Source organism: Rhincodon typus, chromosome 22 (genome assembly GCF_021869965.1).
Source record: "Rhincodon typus isolate 14 chromosome 22, sRhiTyp1.1, whole genome shotgun sequence".
NCBI lineage: Eukaryota > Metazoa > Chordata > Chondrichthyes > Orectolobiformes > Rhincodontidae > Rhincodon > Rhincodon typus.
In genome coordinates, this window is record NC_063353.1 from 22,794,492 (window position 1) to 22,812,836 (window position 18,345).

The 18,345-nt window shown below is 36.2% G+C and overlaps 1 protein-coding gene across 5 annotated transcripts in view; it reads right to left on the bottom strand.

Annotated features, from left to right (window-relative positions):
- Nucleotides 1-2,693: 2,693 nt before the first annotated feature.
- The window catches only part of brd1a (bromodomain containing 1a), a 32,497-nt gene continuing 16,845 nt past the window's right edge, over nucleotides 2,694-18,345 (bottom strand). For all 5 annotated transcript variants that reach the window (XM_020514910.2, XM_048610018.1, XM_020514916.2 and 2 more), the window contains 8 exons: nucleotides 16,513-16,825; nucleotides 12,573-12,818; nucleotides 11,537-12,037; nucleotides 9,883-10,015; nucleotides 8,763-8,893; nucleotides 7,274-7,380; nucleotides 5,554-5,708; nucleotides 2,694-4,534 (listed from right to left, as the gene is read on the bottom strand). In XM_020514910.2, the coding sequence (XP_020370499.2) occupies nucleotides 4,351-4,534; nucleotides 5,554-5,708; nucleotides 7,274-7,380; nucleotides 8,763-8,893; nucleotides 9,883-10,015; nucleotides 11,537-12,037; nucleotides 12,573-12,818; nucleotides 16,513-16,825 (1,770 nt within the window). In that variant the 3' untranslated portion in view covers nucleotides 2,694-4,350. The remainder of the gene's footprint in view (nucleotides 4,535-5,553; nucleotides 5,709-7,273; nucleotides 7,381-8,762; nucleotides 8,894-9,882; nucleotides 10,016-11,536; nucleotides 12,038-12,572; nucleotides 12,819-16,512; nucleotides 16,826-18,345) is intronic.

Genomic DNA, 18,345 nt, shown 5'->3' on the forward strand with positions numbered 1-18,345 from the left:
TTTCTGATGAAGGGTCTAGGCCTGAAATGTCAGCCTCTCTGCTCCTATGATGCTGCTTGGCCTGCTGTGTTCATCCAGCCCTGCACCTTGTTGTCAGGGGCTCACTCCGGGCTGTCTTTCAAGTTGTTCCTTGAGCTGTCAACATCAATGGACTTTACTGGTGACAGCACGTTATGCCAGGGAAAGTAGAAATGAAACACAGTCGGGGACAAGGGCTGTGAAGGGGGGCAGCTCCAGATATAAGGATGGCAGTCTGCAACTCTTTCTCTTGAATATGACCGGGTAAGCCTTCCATCTTACACCAAATCTGAATTGAGCAACACAGAATAGCTGCCAGTACAATCTGCAGAGTGGAGTCCACTTGTGAGCAATGTGAGGCCCTTCAAAGGGAAATTCCACTATTCAGGCATTCATTGATTTGAACTGATACATATCTGCCATTACATTAATCTGCATGTGAAACTCATGCTTTGAGCAAAGTACAGTAGAAATCCTAGCTCAAGCAATCCTGACCATGACTTGGCTATGATTAAATTGTTATGATCATGCGAAGAAATGGTGATCATAGGTGACTTCAAAACAAAGCCCAGAGTGTATTATCTGCAATGTCTTTTTCTTCGAAAAACAGATGAGCAAAGCTCAGTGCTACCACAAAAGAAGGACCTCTTGGAGCAAGACTTGTGCCCTAAAGGGATGGCCATCCTATCTTGGTAACCAAAGTGACAGCAGCACATAATATTTATACAATCAGCTCCTTCCAAGGATCTATTGGGAAACCTGTGTGGATTTCTTAATCCTAAAAACCACAAGTGTGTCAAGGTTACTACCAAAGCAAATTTGTGCAAGATCACATCACTTTATCTCTTTCCCCCACGATGAGGCCACCGCTACAACCTGGGCAGTAAGGCTTTGCCAGCATAACTGGCTTTGCTAAAGTGCAATGCACTATAGACTTTACACACATCACATTGAGTGTGCCATATCATAATGCAGCAGAATTAATAGGAAAGGGTTCCATTTGGTCAATATCCAAGTCCTTTGGATTCATGGCCACTACATCTTAGAAACCTGCACCAAGAACATTAGAAGCTATCACGATGCCTGAAAAGCAAGAAGGTGCAGATTTATGGGAAGAAGCCAAGGGAATGATACCATGCCATTGCTCAATTAGAGAGCTAGTACAGACAATTGACTGAGTACAGATCTTCTAAATTGGAACAGTTTTGTTATTGTGTTACTATGGGCATCTCTGATATTTCTTCTGGATGATTCAGCAAGTGGAAATGCATTGCTGGGATCTAACTATTGAATTAGGCTAGGATTGGTTTTACTTAATTTATTTGCTCCAAGTTATTTACAAAAATCTAGAATACAAGTTATCTAAACTATTTTCTCTCCCCTGCAAGTGGCGTTTAACATGGCATTTCTCTTTGTAGTATAAGCTAGCATTTATGTAAAACTCAGTTATCCTATTTCTATTTCATACTCCTTGATTTATAAAACACTTGGTTAGGGTTCCATCGCAACCACTGCCACGTCAGCTTGCAACCCCAAAATTTTGATTTGTGACCCCACTGGGAGGTATGACTCACACTTTGGGAAAACCTGGTTGATAGAGTTGAAGGTACAGCTACCGCTGAATGAGTGTTTAAAACCTTGGAAGGCCACAACTGACACCATGCAGAGATGAAAGGTGGAGAGCAGGGGAAGGTTAATGCGATAGGCCACAGAGGGATTTCAAAATAAGCATGGTGGGCCAATTAATCTTAAGCATGACCAGTGTTGTAATAAAATGCTATGTGGTCAAATATCACTTGTTCAGAACCACCAGGAATATATCAAACCAGAATTAGCAAAACTACCATTCAGCTGTTACAGTACATAAATCAATTACATATCAAACTCCCTCGGTACTTTTGTACAGCTTTCAGTCTGAATCTGACTGTTATCCTGTAAACCCGTCACTAAATTTCTCTGCTGTCCCATAGAATGTTAGTTCAACACGTTAACTTCCTTCAGCACTTCATCAGATAAGTTTTCTTGGTGTAAACCTAGCAGTAAGTGTCGAGGCCTATTTAGCAGCTGAGTAAAAGGGTATTAAAGCAGGACCGAATCCTACTGATACTCAGATACAGCCTCTTTTGGCATGAGACATTAGAAAACAAACCAGAATGAGAAACATAGTTGACTTACCTCAAGAAAATGACACTGTAACTGAAGTTATCAAGACACCTTCATAACCTATAACTAGTAACAACAGATGTTGGTCTGATTGTTCAGACACTGATCACCATGATAGGCAATACCATTAACTACTTCAGGTTAGCAAATTCTTAAGATTAAGCAACATAGTGACAATGGTTTCAGCTTGTGGCCTTAATTTAGCAAGTCCTAAAATAGTCAGCCAAACATTAATTTACTTCTAGTCACTAGGGATTATCTTATGGTTCACAAAATCTAAATGCATTTTTATTTTTAAATCATAAAATTAAAAAAACAACACTTGTTAGCCTGTCCTACTCTATATTCAAAGATATCAATCAAAAATGAATATAAAAATCAATTAACAAACATCATAGAAAGTCAGGACAATAATGTTCCTGCTATCCATCTTCCCCATTGTTGGCAGAACTTTACAAATACTTCACAATAACTCAACCAACTACCAAGTACAGAAAAAAATTCAACTATCATTTAGGGAATATGCAACAAACAATTGCATCACATTTATTCTTTCCCAAAGTACAGTTTTAAACTGATGTGCCTGAAGTCAACCAACATTTGTTCTATAGTTAAAGCACTTTACAAATTTCAGTTTCAAACCAGTTCAGCTGCTTATAAAAGTTACTACAAAGCAAATCTGTACACTTTCTACAATAAATTAAAAAAACACAAATGCAGGCACAAATTCTTTTTAAAAAATTGTGTACAGGTCCCATATTAAATCACAGCAGAAAAGAAATGTAATATTAAAATACTCCTCCCAAAGTAAAAAAAAGTTACAAGTTTGTTTGAAGTGAATTCATATACAATTATACACAGGCTACAAAACCACTTAGTACAACAAGCACTCCAGCAAATCAGGTATTCTGGGCTTTAAATGCCAACTTCGTGTGTGTAATTTAAAACAAAGCTGCATTTCATAAATATCAAATCTGCACACCAGTTTCCCTTTCAACACACCTCAAAGTATTTTAGAATTATTACTTGAAATGCGGTTTAAAAGATAATGCTACAATTTGGTAAATGATTTATTCAGCACCATGAATTGAATTAAACTTAAAGCAGCGATACAGAAGGCATGGCATTCATTTAATATTGCACTAAGGAAGCAAGTTCGAGATAAAATCTTCAGCAGAAATGAGCAGGGAAAAAAGTGAAAGTGTATTAAAAACTTGTCGATTTTTCATAGATGCATTCTTTAAATTACCTATCCACAGAGAAGTATTTGAATGTAAAGTATCTATATGCTGTTTTGCATCTTTAAAATAAGCAGATGTGATATAGCATAGCATGGTTTTTGCTAGTGTAATGTAGAAGATTAAAGAAACAAAAGGAAAATCTAGTATGCTTTTTGGGTAATATGGGGATGCCTACAGTCTGATCACATGCTTTGGTTGAAATTTCCATTATAATTAGCACCAGTTCGAAATTGCTGTTTTAGGTGAGCATTTGGTTAAAACTCAAAGTGATAGAGGTATACTGGAGGGAAACTTTATACTAATAAATGAGCATGTGCTTGATTTTTAATATTATGAAACACAACCCAAATTAAAATATGACAAACTTGAGAAATAAGGTTTTGTTTGGTAAGAAATACAAAAGCTCATTTTACTGCTCTATTGCACACCATTTAAAGTTACCTTGATTTTGACCATTAACTTTTTCAGCATATTTTGCACCAAAATTACCTGCTGCATGGCACTTGGTTACATCAACAGCTTTTTCTGTTTATTTAATAAGTTACAGAACATTCAGATTATATAAAAAAAGTACCAGAAACAGATAGGAACCAATTTTGACTAACAGAATAATTTACGGTGTGCAGTAATGTACAAGTATTTACAGTTTTCTCCTGTGACCTATAAACACTATGAACAAGTTATTTCTGTCAAAAAATTATAGTGAAAAGTTTGGATGTTTACAAGAAAGATAATGATGTATGAAAAACATAATTACAGCTGGCAGTGAATCAGCAGGTGCCATAATTTCTCTAAGCACAACTACTGGAACAATGATTGAGACAATAGTGGAAAGTACATTCTTTAAGAACTGAGAACTGGTTCTGTAAAGCTTTCTTAGTTTTTAAAACTTTAAGCCAGATGAGTTGATGTCCCATGCTTAACAATTTCAATCAATGTCACTAAAGTCACTGGTTTGTTCACCTTGTACTCTGCTTCGGTGCAGCATTGCACGATCAAAAGCAATGCGAACAGATTTCCGAATGGAAGAAGTTCGACCTTCCATCATTTTTATTTTGTCTATGGTTTCATCAATACCAAGTGGAACCACTTTGGACTTTGGAAGCCACTGCCTGTGAAAGTAATTGTACATTATTTGAAAAAGAGACTTCTTTAAAAACAAAGTCATTTCAGTTGGTTAAGAAATAGATATGTAATGCTATAATGTCACAGTTGAATGACTTAGGGTAACAATGGTTAGAAAAAATATTCAAATGGATCGAAACTTGTTAATACAAATTTTCATACAGAATGTTAGTTCGAAGAAAAAGAGATGTAAATTCAGTTAATTTCTAAAGAACTACAACCTCAGACCTACATGTAGGTGCCTGGCTAGTGTTATGTGGCTTTCTGATTGAGTTAAAGGTGAGCACAAAGTTGACAGTTCTTTACAGGAAAAAAAAAATGAGCAAATGGGAGCTTAAACACCTTTAAAAGTTTTTCTTCAGGTTAAAAATAGTAGCATAGTATATCAACTATCAAAATGCAAATTAAGGAGTGATCAGGGCATTCAAAAGTGGATTTATATGCAGAGCAATAAACAATAACAGAGTTACATAATTTTGAGGTCTCACAATGCAATCACTTTCTTTTCATATCATCAGAGGATTTTAAAGAAAGTTGCTTATAGGATGTGGTCATTGCTGGCTAGGCCACTACTTATTGTTCATTTCCTAATTGCCCTCAAAAGTGGCAGTTCCTCATTGAACTGCTGCAGGTCATGCAGTGAAGGTACACCCACAGTGCTTTTAAGGATGGAGTTCCAGGACTTTGATTCAAATTAACACAACTATTGTTGTGTTGAAAGACAAGCACTCAAAGAAGTCTACTATAGTTTGAACATGTTCAAGTAGTGAAAAAATTTACACAATGGTTACTCATAATACAAAAACATTTCATACAGAGAAAGATGGAATGAAGTTAAGCTGTGGAGACAATGTTGTGGTACCCATTTAATATGGCTGAAAATGAACACTTATTCAAACAAGCTCTTTTAACTTCATCCTTGATATTTAATAAAAATAAATCTATATTACAGGCAATACTAAAGTTCAAGTCTTAATTCAAGATTCCCATAGGACTGTGCACTTACCAGCTTCGTTTGTTGTCAAAGAACAAAACGAGGTAAAGCTTCTCTCCAGCTCTCCGCTGCATTTGCTCTCCCACTTTAAGTACGTCTAGAGGGGGCACAGGTATAGGCACTCCATTGTGGCGAAAACCACTTCGAGACATCTTTGGGTCAATTATCTAATTAAAAAAGGCAAAAATGTTACTTTTTCCAAATTTTTGAAACAATACAAAACCGTTTTCAATACAATGAATCCATTTTATCAACTAGTTTTTCTTGTTTATAAAGATAAAGCACATGGAATTTTAACCCTAGCACCGAAGCAGGAAGAAGATCATGCTATCATTGTCAAAAAATCTAACACTGCTTTAAAATAAAGTTTAAATCTGGTCCTTTCAACATTGCAACTATAATAAGCGTTGATAGCAAATTCAGAGATTGATCGTTGAAACTTCAGAACTGATTTTTAGAAGTTGGTTTTCTCAGCATCACTATGTACTCCACTTGGCTAGCAAATCAAAATGTCTAAAAGAAAATCTTTTGAACCTCCATGAATATACAGTTCACAGAGTTCAATTTAAAATTACACAGAACCTCTAATTCAGTCCACTTTTGTGTGATTTGTTTAGCTTTGAATATCTCAGAATGCCCGATAGTTCTAAATGTCTTCCTAAAATGTGGTCAGCGAAAACATATCTTTGTGAACACTAAAACAGCAACTTAATATATAAAGCAACAGTAAAACTTCTGTGTTATAAAGCCATGAAAGTCAGTCCTACAGCAGTTAATGCCCTTTTGACAAACTGATATTTAATAATGTAAGCTTTTGAATTAAAAAGAAACCTCAAATTGGGGATAGGAGGAGTATCACTGGCTAGCCAAATTTACTGCCCATCCCTAATCGCACTTGCTGAGTGGCATGCTAAACCGTTGGACAGAGCTATGTGCGTGCTAGATCAGGCAAGGAAAGCAGACAATCTTATTCTTGAAAAAAAGACAATGGTGAAGCAGATTCTACTGTATTCTACAATACCTTGATAGATTCACAATTACTGAGCATGGTGTTTTATTCCAAATTTATTAATTAATTGAATTAACATAATGGAACTTGACCTTGCGACCCTGAAACATTAATCCAAGCCTCTGAATTACAAGTCCAGTAACATTACCATTATACTACCATCTTCTTTAGGCCGCTAGTACACAGTGATTTCCTAAATATGATTTGTATAATTCTAAACTATACATTATAGACTAAATGTTTCGACTGGGATTAATGCAAGTTTATCATTACCTCATGTATTATTTAAATAACATGCCACTAATACTTGTAGCTTAAAGTCTTCAATAAATTCATACCACTGTATCAAAGCATGAATTTTGCATTAAAAAATGTTTTCGTTCCGCCATCCACCCCCAACCCACCCCAAGGGCTTTTATTGACCACATGTGTTCACCTGAAAGGGTGAACAAAGAACATACTGCCAAACCTTAATGTTCCATAACTATCAAATATGAGGTGCAAATCGATTCAGCAAGCCTCCTTTCCAAGCTGTTTTTGTGTCTGACATATAAAGTTGCATGGTGTTGTGACAGGGAGATAACTATCATGAACCTAAATTCCCCCACTCTGACTTAATACATTGGAATCCATTACATAGAAGACTATAATGAGATACTGAAGTAAATATTCAGATTTATTTCGACACCTTCATCACAATTTCCACCATGAGATTTTACTCACCAATGCTGGATATGATGGATAACCACTACACTTCGCCCAAATCAATTTTAAGGGCTCCAAGGCAGAACTGGAATCTGTGGAAGTCCACATACTATTTTGGCCAACCTCTGGAAAAGGAAGTTCAGCAATAGTCAAAACATGTATTCCTTCATTAGCAACAAAAAATTGCTTCTGTAACTGTCAGATGGGGTTTGACAAAGAACCAAGTAGTTCATATGTTAGCTACTGGGTACATTTAAGTAAAAACCAATTATTTCACTAGACTCAGGAAATTACAGAAACAGAGTTTAAACAAAAGAAATAGTCACCATGGGGGAATTAGAGCCTGCTCTACAATTCATGATAATTATGGCAGATCTTGCCTTCAACTTCACTTAAATGCTGCTCTCCACATCCCTTGATTCTCGGACACCGAAGTGCGTCTATCTCAGCCTCAAATAGATGCTGCTAAACGTTATTGCCGTTTGAGTGATCTTAGTCCTAAATGATCACCTACTCACCCTGAATCTGTGCCTATTCCCAGCCAATCGAAACAACCGCTTAGCGTATACTCTGATGAGCCCCATCATAAGTATATTTTAATGAAATCACTCCTTATTCTTCAAAACTCCAGCAAACATAGGCCCAAATTACTCAGTCTCTCATCACAAGATAACTGTCTCATCGCAGTAATCAATCCAGAGAACCTTTGCTCTGGTGCACCCAATTCAAGTATATCCTTCTTTAAATATGGAGACCAAAGGTGCAGACAGTATTCCAAGGTATTGACTCACCAAAGTCTGGTAAAAGACTTCTCTATTCCTGAGCTTCAATCCAATGCAAGCTTGCATTAAAAGGCCAACATGCACCTTTGCTAATTGTAAATAACTAATACTTCTCACTTGATTTTCTCATCCAGATAATTGGAGACACTCGTTACTCTACATTGAGGGGCGCAAATGTGTCTATTTTGTTTCATTCTTTGATTTTCACCATCTATTTTGTAAGGATGGGTCAACTTTCAGACAGTAGGCAGTCAAAAACCATGTAATATTTGTCCGGCCAAAAAAGTAAAAAAACTAGCTGATCAGACATGACCAAAAATGATTTTTGATGCCTGAAAATCTTAAGTGACAAGTACTCATTTCTTAACACTAATTAATGACAATTCAATTAGCAGTTATCAATAACAAACCAAGCAAAGTTAAAGTACTAATGCAGCGATCAATTTTTAATAACTAATTTAAGGACCCATTATTCATTTCTTAACAATGTCTTCTTTGAAAAACTTAGTAAACAATCATGTTTGCTTTTAGTAATTTCAGTCTAACCATAGTCAGCATTCACGAATAATTTATTCAATATTTTGAGATATATACACAAACCAGCATTTTTACATTTTCCTGATATTACCAATATAGAGAACACATGCATGAAATCATGAACAATCATATCACAGTTTAATTATTTTGAGTTTGAAAAAGGTCTTAGCATAGCTCTAGACCATTACCTGCTGCAATTCTGGCTGCTTTGGCAAAGTTACCATTTTCAATACAAGCAATCAACTCATTTCTGTGTTCCAAGGGGTTTCTTCGTGCTAATGCTGGCTTCCCTTTGCCACACTTTGGAAGGCTTATTGTGCTAACAGAGAAGGAGAACGACAATTTGCAAATATGCTAGAGTTTGAAATGATAATATATTGAGAAAAGGTGTAATTTTTTAAATGTTTCTGTTTCTGAAATCAGTAACTACTAATGAAACATAATTAAAACTGGGGAGTCAACATGAAAAAGAATGTCAACAAGTAGAGCACCAAAATTTTAAAGAAACCTACATTTAAATTAATACATGATTGACAATTGTGATTAATTTCAAGATAATACAAGTTCTGAAGAAGTCATTTTTAACAGTTTCTCTCCATAGCTGCTGCCAGACCTGTTTTTATTTCAGACCTTCAGCATTTTGACTTTAAATTATTGCAATACAAGTTCAGTTAAGCATTCTTGCTGGAGTCTGAAAGCTATGAATTCAAGCCTTAGTCCAGGGCTTGAGCGCAAAAATCAAGGCTGATAATCCCAGTGCTGTACTCAGGGAGAGCTGCATGTTGCTTGTATTGCCAGTCAATTGATTCTTCAAATGTATTTGAGTCATTTTTTAAAAAAAAAAAAATGATTTTTCCCAACCCAGATGCTACAATAATGGTTCTAAATTTTCCTCAGACAATTGTTGCAATTTTTAAAATCCAAAAACGTCTGTTTTTATTGTTACTATTTTACTTTTCTCTTCCAGTTATTAAAATAATTCGTCACTCCCTCGGTCCTACACAGAACATCACATCAGCCTTCCAGGCCTCCATGTTACAATTGATGGTATATTTGCTCAAGAGCTGGCATAAAGTGTAATTTGTTTTTTAATCCTGAATCTTTGGAAGATTTGCCCACAAATTTATACCATCCCACAAGCAAAAACATTAATAAATGCAATGTGAAATATCCAATTTAACAACAGATTAAATTAGCTTACATCAAATAAAATACATTTTACTGAAACCTCAGCACTGAACAAATAATTCTTCTATCATCCATGAACTGTATAAAATGTTTTTTTAATTTATCTAGTAATATACTTACCTTGCATGGTTGGAAACCACACTGACACTGGTGCAAATACTTGATTCAGAAGCACAACGACGACGCTGATGATCAGTTGCATTGGTTTGTGGAGTTTCTGGTTTCTCCTCATTACCATATCCATTAGATAATGCTAGAAAAATTAAAATGCAATTATGCATGAAATTAAAATATTTAGTTCAATACCTTAAAATTTTCAATCAATCCCTATATTGAAATTTTGATTCATCACCAAGAGACCCAGAAATCTGGCAAATTAATTTGATAAAGAAATCTTGAACATTGATCTAAAATTTGGTTTCCAGGTGACACATTAGAAAATGTTTATTGATTCATACAGGATTGATTTCCTGTTAATAACCTTATTCTGTTCTTGTGCACAATAATTATTTCCATTATTCCCACGTCAATCCCTCCAATTTCTTTACATGATTTGTTACATGATTCACATGATTACTTCAGATTTGAAAAGCTTTGATTTCTTCAAATGAATTGATTTATCAATTCAATCAATAGCAGTGCCCAATTATCAACTGAAAAAGGTTCGGCAAATCAAGAAAATTGGGCAGACTAACAAGAAATACAGTTGTAGAAACTTTAAATTATTGAGCTTGACGAAGGGAAATAAGTAATAGAATTCAAGTTAACCCATATTAATATGCACAATATTGATGCTGACCTATTAATGTATAGTCAGTAAAAGTACTACTACAATGTAGCAACAATATGGGTGGCTCATTAAAACTAAATTGGACCTTGAAGAACATTCAAAGATGTTTGAGAAATTCAGAAAGCAGAAATTTGACAGAGAAATTTAGGACAGATTCTGGCCTCTGTTCTAGCGTGGTCGCTGAGCGAGACTGGAATTGCCCCATACTTACACATACTAGACCTGTAACATGCCAACAGTCTAGCATGGACAGTCTGGCACAGATTTTACAAAATTAATATATAATTTAGATATTAAATTCAGTGTATACTAATTTTCAAACAGCATCTTTGAGGTTATTTACAGTAATTATTTCATACTGCAAGTCTACTTTATAAACATGATATATAACATACAGAACAAGGTAAAATGTTGCAGATGTAGACAGTATACATGGAATTCATAGACAACAAAATGAGTTTTTTCCCTCCCCCCAGGAAGGAATTGACAGAATTTAACAAATACTGAAAAATTGCAAGCAACAACAGTGGAGAGAAGTAAAGAGTTGATGGTTCAAATTGATGATAAACAGGAGAGGTCAGTGACCTCAAACTTTTACTCTATTTCCACAGATGTAGGATGACCTGCTAATTCCAACATTGTGTTTCTAGTTCAGATTTCCAGCATCTGCAATATTTTGCATATGTATTAGACAGAGATACAGTTTGAAAGACAGCAGGTAGAAATGTTTGTTGAACTCTTTGCATGTTACTGGCCAAAACCTATAAACTGCTAATCCTTAGGGGGTTTAAGAGATATTTTTCAAGGACAAAAGGCTGCTTTTCCTATAAACAACTTTTTTATGTAGGAGTGGCATATATATATGTATAATATATATAGACACACAGTGTAACGTCATAAAATGCTTCTTGCCTTAGCTTTATATCATTTCTAATTTGATATTTTCAAATAGCGTGAATTCTTAAAAGACTTCCAGATATTTACCTAGGTCAGGTCTTTCGAGAGGCAATTTTTCACCATCTCCTTCTGAGTCACCACACAAGCTATGTGACCTCTTCCTTGGCTGTAACAGTGTCTCTAGCCTTGGAATTACCACAGATAAGAAGGTTTTTGTTCCCAGCTGCCCTTGAAGTGGTTGAGTGTCGGTATTTTTTGCTTGTTTTTGAGGATTCGCACTTTGGGGTTTTCGGAATAGAACAGAAGTATGCCTACTGGTATCAACTGACGATTCAACTACAGCAGTTTTTGAGTTATTGATGTCATCGTTACTTAGGTCATCTGTAGAATGTCCATTCATTGTCACATTGTGTAGAGAAGTGCTATTCACTTCACTGTCAAACTTTACTCTTTTGTGTAATCTACTCTGGTCAATGCTAGGTTCTACTGGTTTCAGGGTAGGTGGTTCGGATGGAGTTTCTGAAGACGGCAGAAGAGGCAAAGAATCAGATGGCTCAAGAGTAGGTGGCACTGAAGACTTTGAATCACCTGAAACAGTACATACAATAATTTACAAAACCTTTACAATAACAGCTCAAGTTGTTTAACAGTATTATTTGGGAAGAAAACTAGCTCCCTCTACTTTTCAACAAGACAAAACCTGTATCAGGTTTTTTTGGTTAAAAAGCATTCATATGTAAAACAATACCTTCACAAGATAATTATAGAAAAGGCGACTCAAGCAAACCTGGCTTGATGTTATTTAATTCGGTATAAATCTGTGGTTAATTTACCTCTCAGGTTTGAAATGCCTAAATGCAACTAAGACTTAACTCGCAGATGTTGAATTTTGGTGCATTCATGGGTACTTTTATCAGTACTCGCGTGATTGTTTTCTGTAGATCATCTGCATAAGGTAAACTATGAACAGCTCTTTTAATGGTTATATTGGTGATCTTTCTCAACCCATACAATAATGTTTCACTTTATGCATATGATAGCTTGAACAATCACACTGCCCTAACATGAGGGTTAAAAGGCAACTGCATTAAATGCATTCAATGATAGTCATGATATAACTCACCATCTTGTTCTGATTTTGACCCATCTTCAACTATGCTGTTTTCAGTCTGCATATGTTCACTCTGAGTCTTCTGCTGGCTTAACTTCAAGCGGATGTTATTAATTTCTTTTCGCAATAACTTGGCACGTCTACATCTGGCTCCACAGGATTTCATTGCACACGTCATGTCCAGCTTGTCCAGCAACTCCTTGAGCTGCACTTCCAATGACATATGCTCTCTATTTGCAGGTACTAATAATCTATCCACTACAAGGAAACAAATAATCAATTAACAAACTATTTTGAAGTCAAAAGATTTCTTATAGTCACTGTTACAGTAACCTCCATTACACACAAAATGAGGTAGCATTTCTACTTTATTTTGTGCCAAGATTCCTGTGTAATTAGTTGAATCAGTTGAAATTGAGCTGTGCTCAGAAAAACCAAAAGTTCATGGCGTCTGCAATTTTTCCCTAATTCCTTGAATATACAGCTTGTCCAAGTTAGGTCCCACCCTCAAAACAGATCACCAGCCCCTCAGAAAATTCAGATTCTGTTGGCTTTGGTAGACCCTTTAAAATTGCATCCACTTTTTTCTCCAATGCACAGGCAGTAGCAGTTGCAGGCAACAAAATATTTAATTTACTAGAAAATGTATAATGTACACCAATGAAATCATTAAATTGTTCATTTTTTAAAATCACTTGAAAGGATTTCAAAAGGTGAAGGATTGGACTATTTTGATTAATACCATCAACATCTGCTGATTAATCCATTTCAGGGTACAAAACTGCACCAGATTATCACACTTAAATACATCTGGAAGTATATTTTAATGGAGGAGGTAGAAAAAATGTTTTATTACATTCCCAGCTTTCTGTGATCAATGGAAAATTACAGATTTGTGGTAATGCAAATAGTTTTCTGAAAACTTACATTACAATATAACTAGTGTAATTTCATGTGGATTCTGAGCATTATTTCTCAATTTCAACCAAAGTAGCAACTCCACTCCATGAATTCGGCGGAAGGCTGGTATCAATACATCAATCTTAATAACTTATCCTTTCATAACTGCGCAAACTGCATATTGTTATTGCAGTAAAGTTCTATCCAAATAGGGCAATTTTGGATTTCTTGTGCTGGGATTTGGATTATAATTCTACAGACTTTTACTTTTGTCAGGACAACACAAAGAACAAACATGTCTCTGCTTTTGTGAATTAACACATTAGCATTTGGGTTTCATGATTCTTAATTACAACTAACTGTGGGGGGAGCAACCCTTCAATACAGACAAGATGCTACCCAAACAGAATTATTATGCATACTTGTTAATTATTTAAAATAAAGGACAAGAGTACAAATTACCATATCATATCTTGAAACTGTTTACCAAAACTTTTAGTTCAGGCTTACTGAAATAATTGGTTTAACAAAACAGCACAGAGATTGCACTTTGGTGTGGTTATCCAACTAATTTCACTCCAATGTTCCTTGCCTATGGTCCTATAATGTTTCCCCTTCAGGTTTTCAAACAATTTCTTCTTGGAAGTCACATTTGTTTCTGACACCCTTTCAGGCCATGCATTCCAGATTGTAACTTGTACATATGAAAAAATACCTCCTGTTGCATTTGTTTGTTTTACCAATTCCCTTAAATCTGCATCAACTGGTAGCCAGCCTTCTGCCAATAGAACCAGTGGCACAGTAGCTCAGTGGTTAGCACTGCTGCCTCACGACGCCAGGGGCCCGGGTTCGATTCCACCCTTGGGCAACTGTCTGTGTGGAATTTGCACATTCTCCCAGTGTCTGTGTGGGTTTCCTACGGGTGCTCCGGTTTCCTCCCACAGTCCAAAGATGTGCAGGGTAGGTGGATTGGCCATGTTAAATTGCCCATAGCGTTTAGGGATGTGTAGATTAGGTGGGTTATGGGGGGGGGGGGTGCTCTGAGGGTCGGTATTGAATTGTTGGGCTGAAGGGCCTGTTTCCCTACTGTAGGGGATCTAAGATCCTAAGACATACTTTCATTATTGGATGCTTGGCAAGCAAGAGGTGAAAGATCATCAGTGGCAGGAATGTGAATTGGAGGTTTAAATCAGATCAGCCATGATCTTAATAAATGGCCGTGTAGTTTCATGGAGCCATGGTAGCATACTCCTGCGCCTTGTTCATAAAAACAAACGTTTATTACCTTCAGCTTTATGTCCAAAAGAAAACAAAATCAGTTGTTAACACCCCATTGTGCAAGATTAAACACTCATATTTAACAGAGCTTGGAAAAACAAGAACACTTCCCAACTTCCTTTCAAAAGGGAAAGGCAAGTTCCTCAAATTTTTGGTTATTTTTCCAGTTGTGTGATGCAACTTCAGAAAAATACCAAGAAATGCTATTTGAGCTCTTTCATTCCTCCAGGGTTTCTGCTGCACATATACCAGTTTTAGTTGGTACTGTGTTAAAATAGGTGCGTGTGTGTAAATTAAGGCCATGCTCTGTGCTAAGAAACTCTCAGTTAAATTGAATTTTGAGAGTGGTGCTGCATTTGCTCTAAAAGTCCACCCACCAACAGCCATACTTGGCAGGATAATCTCTGCCCAAAGACTTAAATACAAAGTTGAGCTTTCTGCCACAAGATGTGGAAGAAGTGGACCACTGGGCCCATCAAATTCACTCTGACAGTCAGTTAAATCATGGCTGATCTGATTAGCTTAAACTCCACGTTCCTGCCTTGCCTCCTTAACCCTTGATCCCTTTAACTATTAAAAAAAGTCTATCTCAGCCTTGAATACACTTAACAACACAGCCTTAACAACACTTTGAGGTGAAGAATTCCATAGATTCACTATCCAGAGAATAAGTTTCTCATGTGTCTTAAATAGACAACTCCTTGCTTTGAGATTATACCCTCTGGTCCTGGACACTGACAATGGAGAACAACTTCTCTGCATCTGTCCTGTCAAGTCCCTAAGAATCTTATTATGTTTTAATAAGATTTCCTTTTATTCTTCTAAATTACAATGGGTACAGTCCCAAACTACTCAACATCTTCTCATAAGGAAATCATCCTTTACCCAGAATCAACTTAGTAAACCTTCTCTGGCCTCCAACACCAGGATGTTTCCTTACGTAAAAGGACCAAAACTACAGACAGTATTCCACGTGTGGTCTGGTTAATGCGTTGTTTATTTCTTGCAAGACATCCCTATTTTTACACTTTATTCCCTTTGAAATAACGGCCAACATTTGCCTTACCAGGCTGAACTTGGATTCACATTGACAACCCAAAAATCCCGCTATGCTGCAGCTTTCCACAGTCTTTCCCAATTTAAGTAATATTCAGCTTCCAGCCAAAGTGTATAATTTCACATTTTGCCATTGGGACTACAGTATGAGAAGGAACAGTGATATGCCACGTTGCAGTATCTGAGAGATTATCAACCAGTCATCACCTTCGTTTTACTAGAAAGTTATGATCGAAGTTCCTCTTTGAGAGGTGCAACTTTAAAAATGTGTCACTTGCTGCCAGATTCTCTCCCCAACCAGCAGCACCATACTGCCTTTCCAATTAATCAATTCTTGTCAGGCTAGGCCTCCATTAATTATAGATACAGCAGATACAATCATTAATTTGTTCCATGCCTTTCACTAGCATCACTGGGCACGTGTTTCAGCAGCTACATCTACTTCACAGCTGTTATCAGCATAAGTACAACTTCTCCGCCAGAGAAAGAAATAGTGCAGCTGGAGGAAAAAAAAACTGTGACTTTCCAGGGAACAGGATTAACTGTCATAAACCAGGAGCTATTTGCCTAAGGGTTTTAAAAAAGTAAACAGAACTATATCTATTTTGTACGTTCCATATTCAACAAAAGTTGGATAAAGTTTTTTTGCTCTTCAAATAAAAAATGTATTGTAACTGTAGATCAATGTATCCTAGAAGTAGTAATGAAAATAAAGTACCTTCTTCCCATGTCAAAGGCTTGGTGATTTCACATTTTGGTGGTTCAGGCAAATGCATTGATGTTTCAGAGTCATAGCCTATTCGGTCAGCTTCACGACGAGCCTGTCTTAATATGACACCTCCCTGATCTCTCAATCGTACAGCTGCTCGGTAAAATATTGTGTCCTTTGCATTATATTTCATACAATTATCTACAATAAGGTTAACATCAGCTTCAAACTCATCCAGATTATTATAACCATGATCTTCTATCCTTTTTCTCATTGTGGAGAAGTCCATGGGGTGTGTTATATGATCTAAATAGTCTGGAACCTGAAAATATTAAAAAAAAACTTTTGTTAATGAAGGCCTTGTCTAAAATGTGCCCAAAACAAATACTTACCAATTGCAAAAGACCTTAAATTTTTTTTTAAAAAGCAAGTAAAACTGCTTTTAGAAAACAGAGGAAACATGAAGCTCGAAATTTCTGGTTATTCTAAAAGAATTAGAACCAGGAGGACTCCTCAACAGTCTCCTACCTTGAACGCAGATAATTCAGATGGGCACTCAAGAACAAAGTTAACACTATCAACTACGTTAACGTAAATGTTGTGGGAAGTAGATACTACTCTTCCATCACCAGCATGAATGAACAGAGTCAAGGTTTTGATGATGTTTGTTTGGGTCAGAAAATTGAGTGAGGGTCCGTTGAGTGAGCAATTCTCACTAGCCTACATGCCAAATGAAAACAGTATGTTTACAGATGGAGGTACAAACATATAAATAAGGAATGGCAATTAAAGCTGCAATTGCTGCGAAGGACTATTTCTTTTCACTGAATATTAGAACGTTAATTCATAGAGAATTATTTTTCTCTTGCTTTGTGTAGAAAGTGATAAAAATTATATTTACATTTTAATTTGTTGACTGCTTAAGTAATTGATATAATTAAGAATTCAGATTCAACTTGCACCCAAAATGGCCACAGTGAAAAACGTGCTGAACCAATGCCCACCCAATGATAGTGGCAAGTAGTACAAATGATTTTCAGGCTTGCACTTGAATTTTGTATGATTGGTAAGCTGTCAGCACTACCTTGTTTGACAGCTAGTGAGAGTGCATGAGTACACGCAGTGAGGCTTGTGGTGGTTAGGAATGAAGAGTGCAAGAGTGGCAAAATTTAAAGATTTATTCATACTGCATGTTTCTATTCATGAGAATGTGACGCAAAATGTGTAACTTGTTTATGTGTTATTATGATTTATTTTGGGGTTTTGAATTTTGAACAAGTGATATATGGATTGTGTGCACCTGACAGGATTTAATTGTTAACTTCCAGGTATTTCGGTTTTAAAATCAGTCAGAGAGATATTCCAAAGGTTCCAGTCAAGATGGGCTTGGTTAAAACCCTGAAGGGGGTATCTGAAGCGAAGTAAGTTTTAGCTCATTTGTGTGAAAGCTCCAGAAAGAGGCCATCAGGCTCTCAAAACAGGGAATTAAAGCTACAGAGCAATTCAGTGCTAAAGGAAGGAAATTCCCTCTGGTGTGAAACTGTAAAGGAGTGCTTTAAGGATTAATAGGATTGTATTCTACCACGTGTTTCAAAATTTTTAAACTTGTGTAGTAGGTAAATAACTTAGTTTATCCTATTTTATTTCTTTTATAAAAAGCTTTTGTTAAACCCAAGTCTGTAACACTGCATGTTTATGTTTCTTTTAAAACCACTTCACTGAAATTTTTAAAAACGTGATCGATAAAATCAGATTTCAGCCTGGGATTGGACTTGTCCAATAATAAAATCAGCTGGGATTGTGAAAGAAATATAGCCAGAATGAAGCTGATAAGGGATCCAA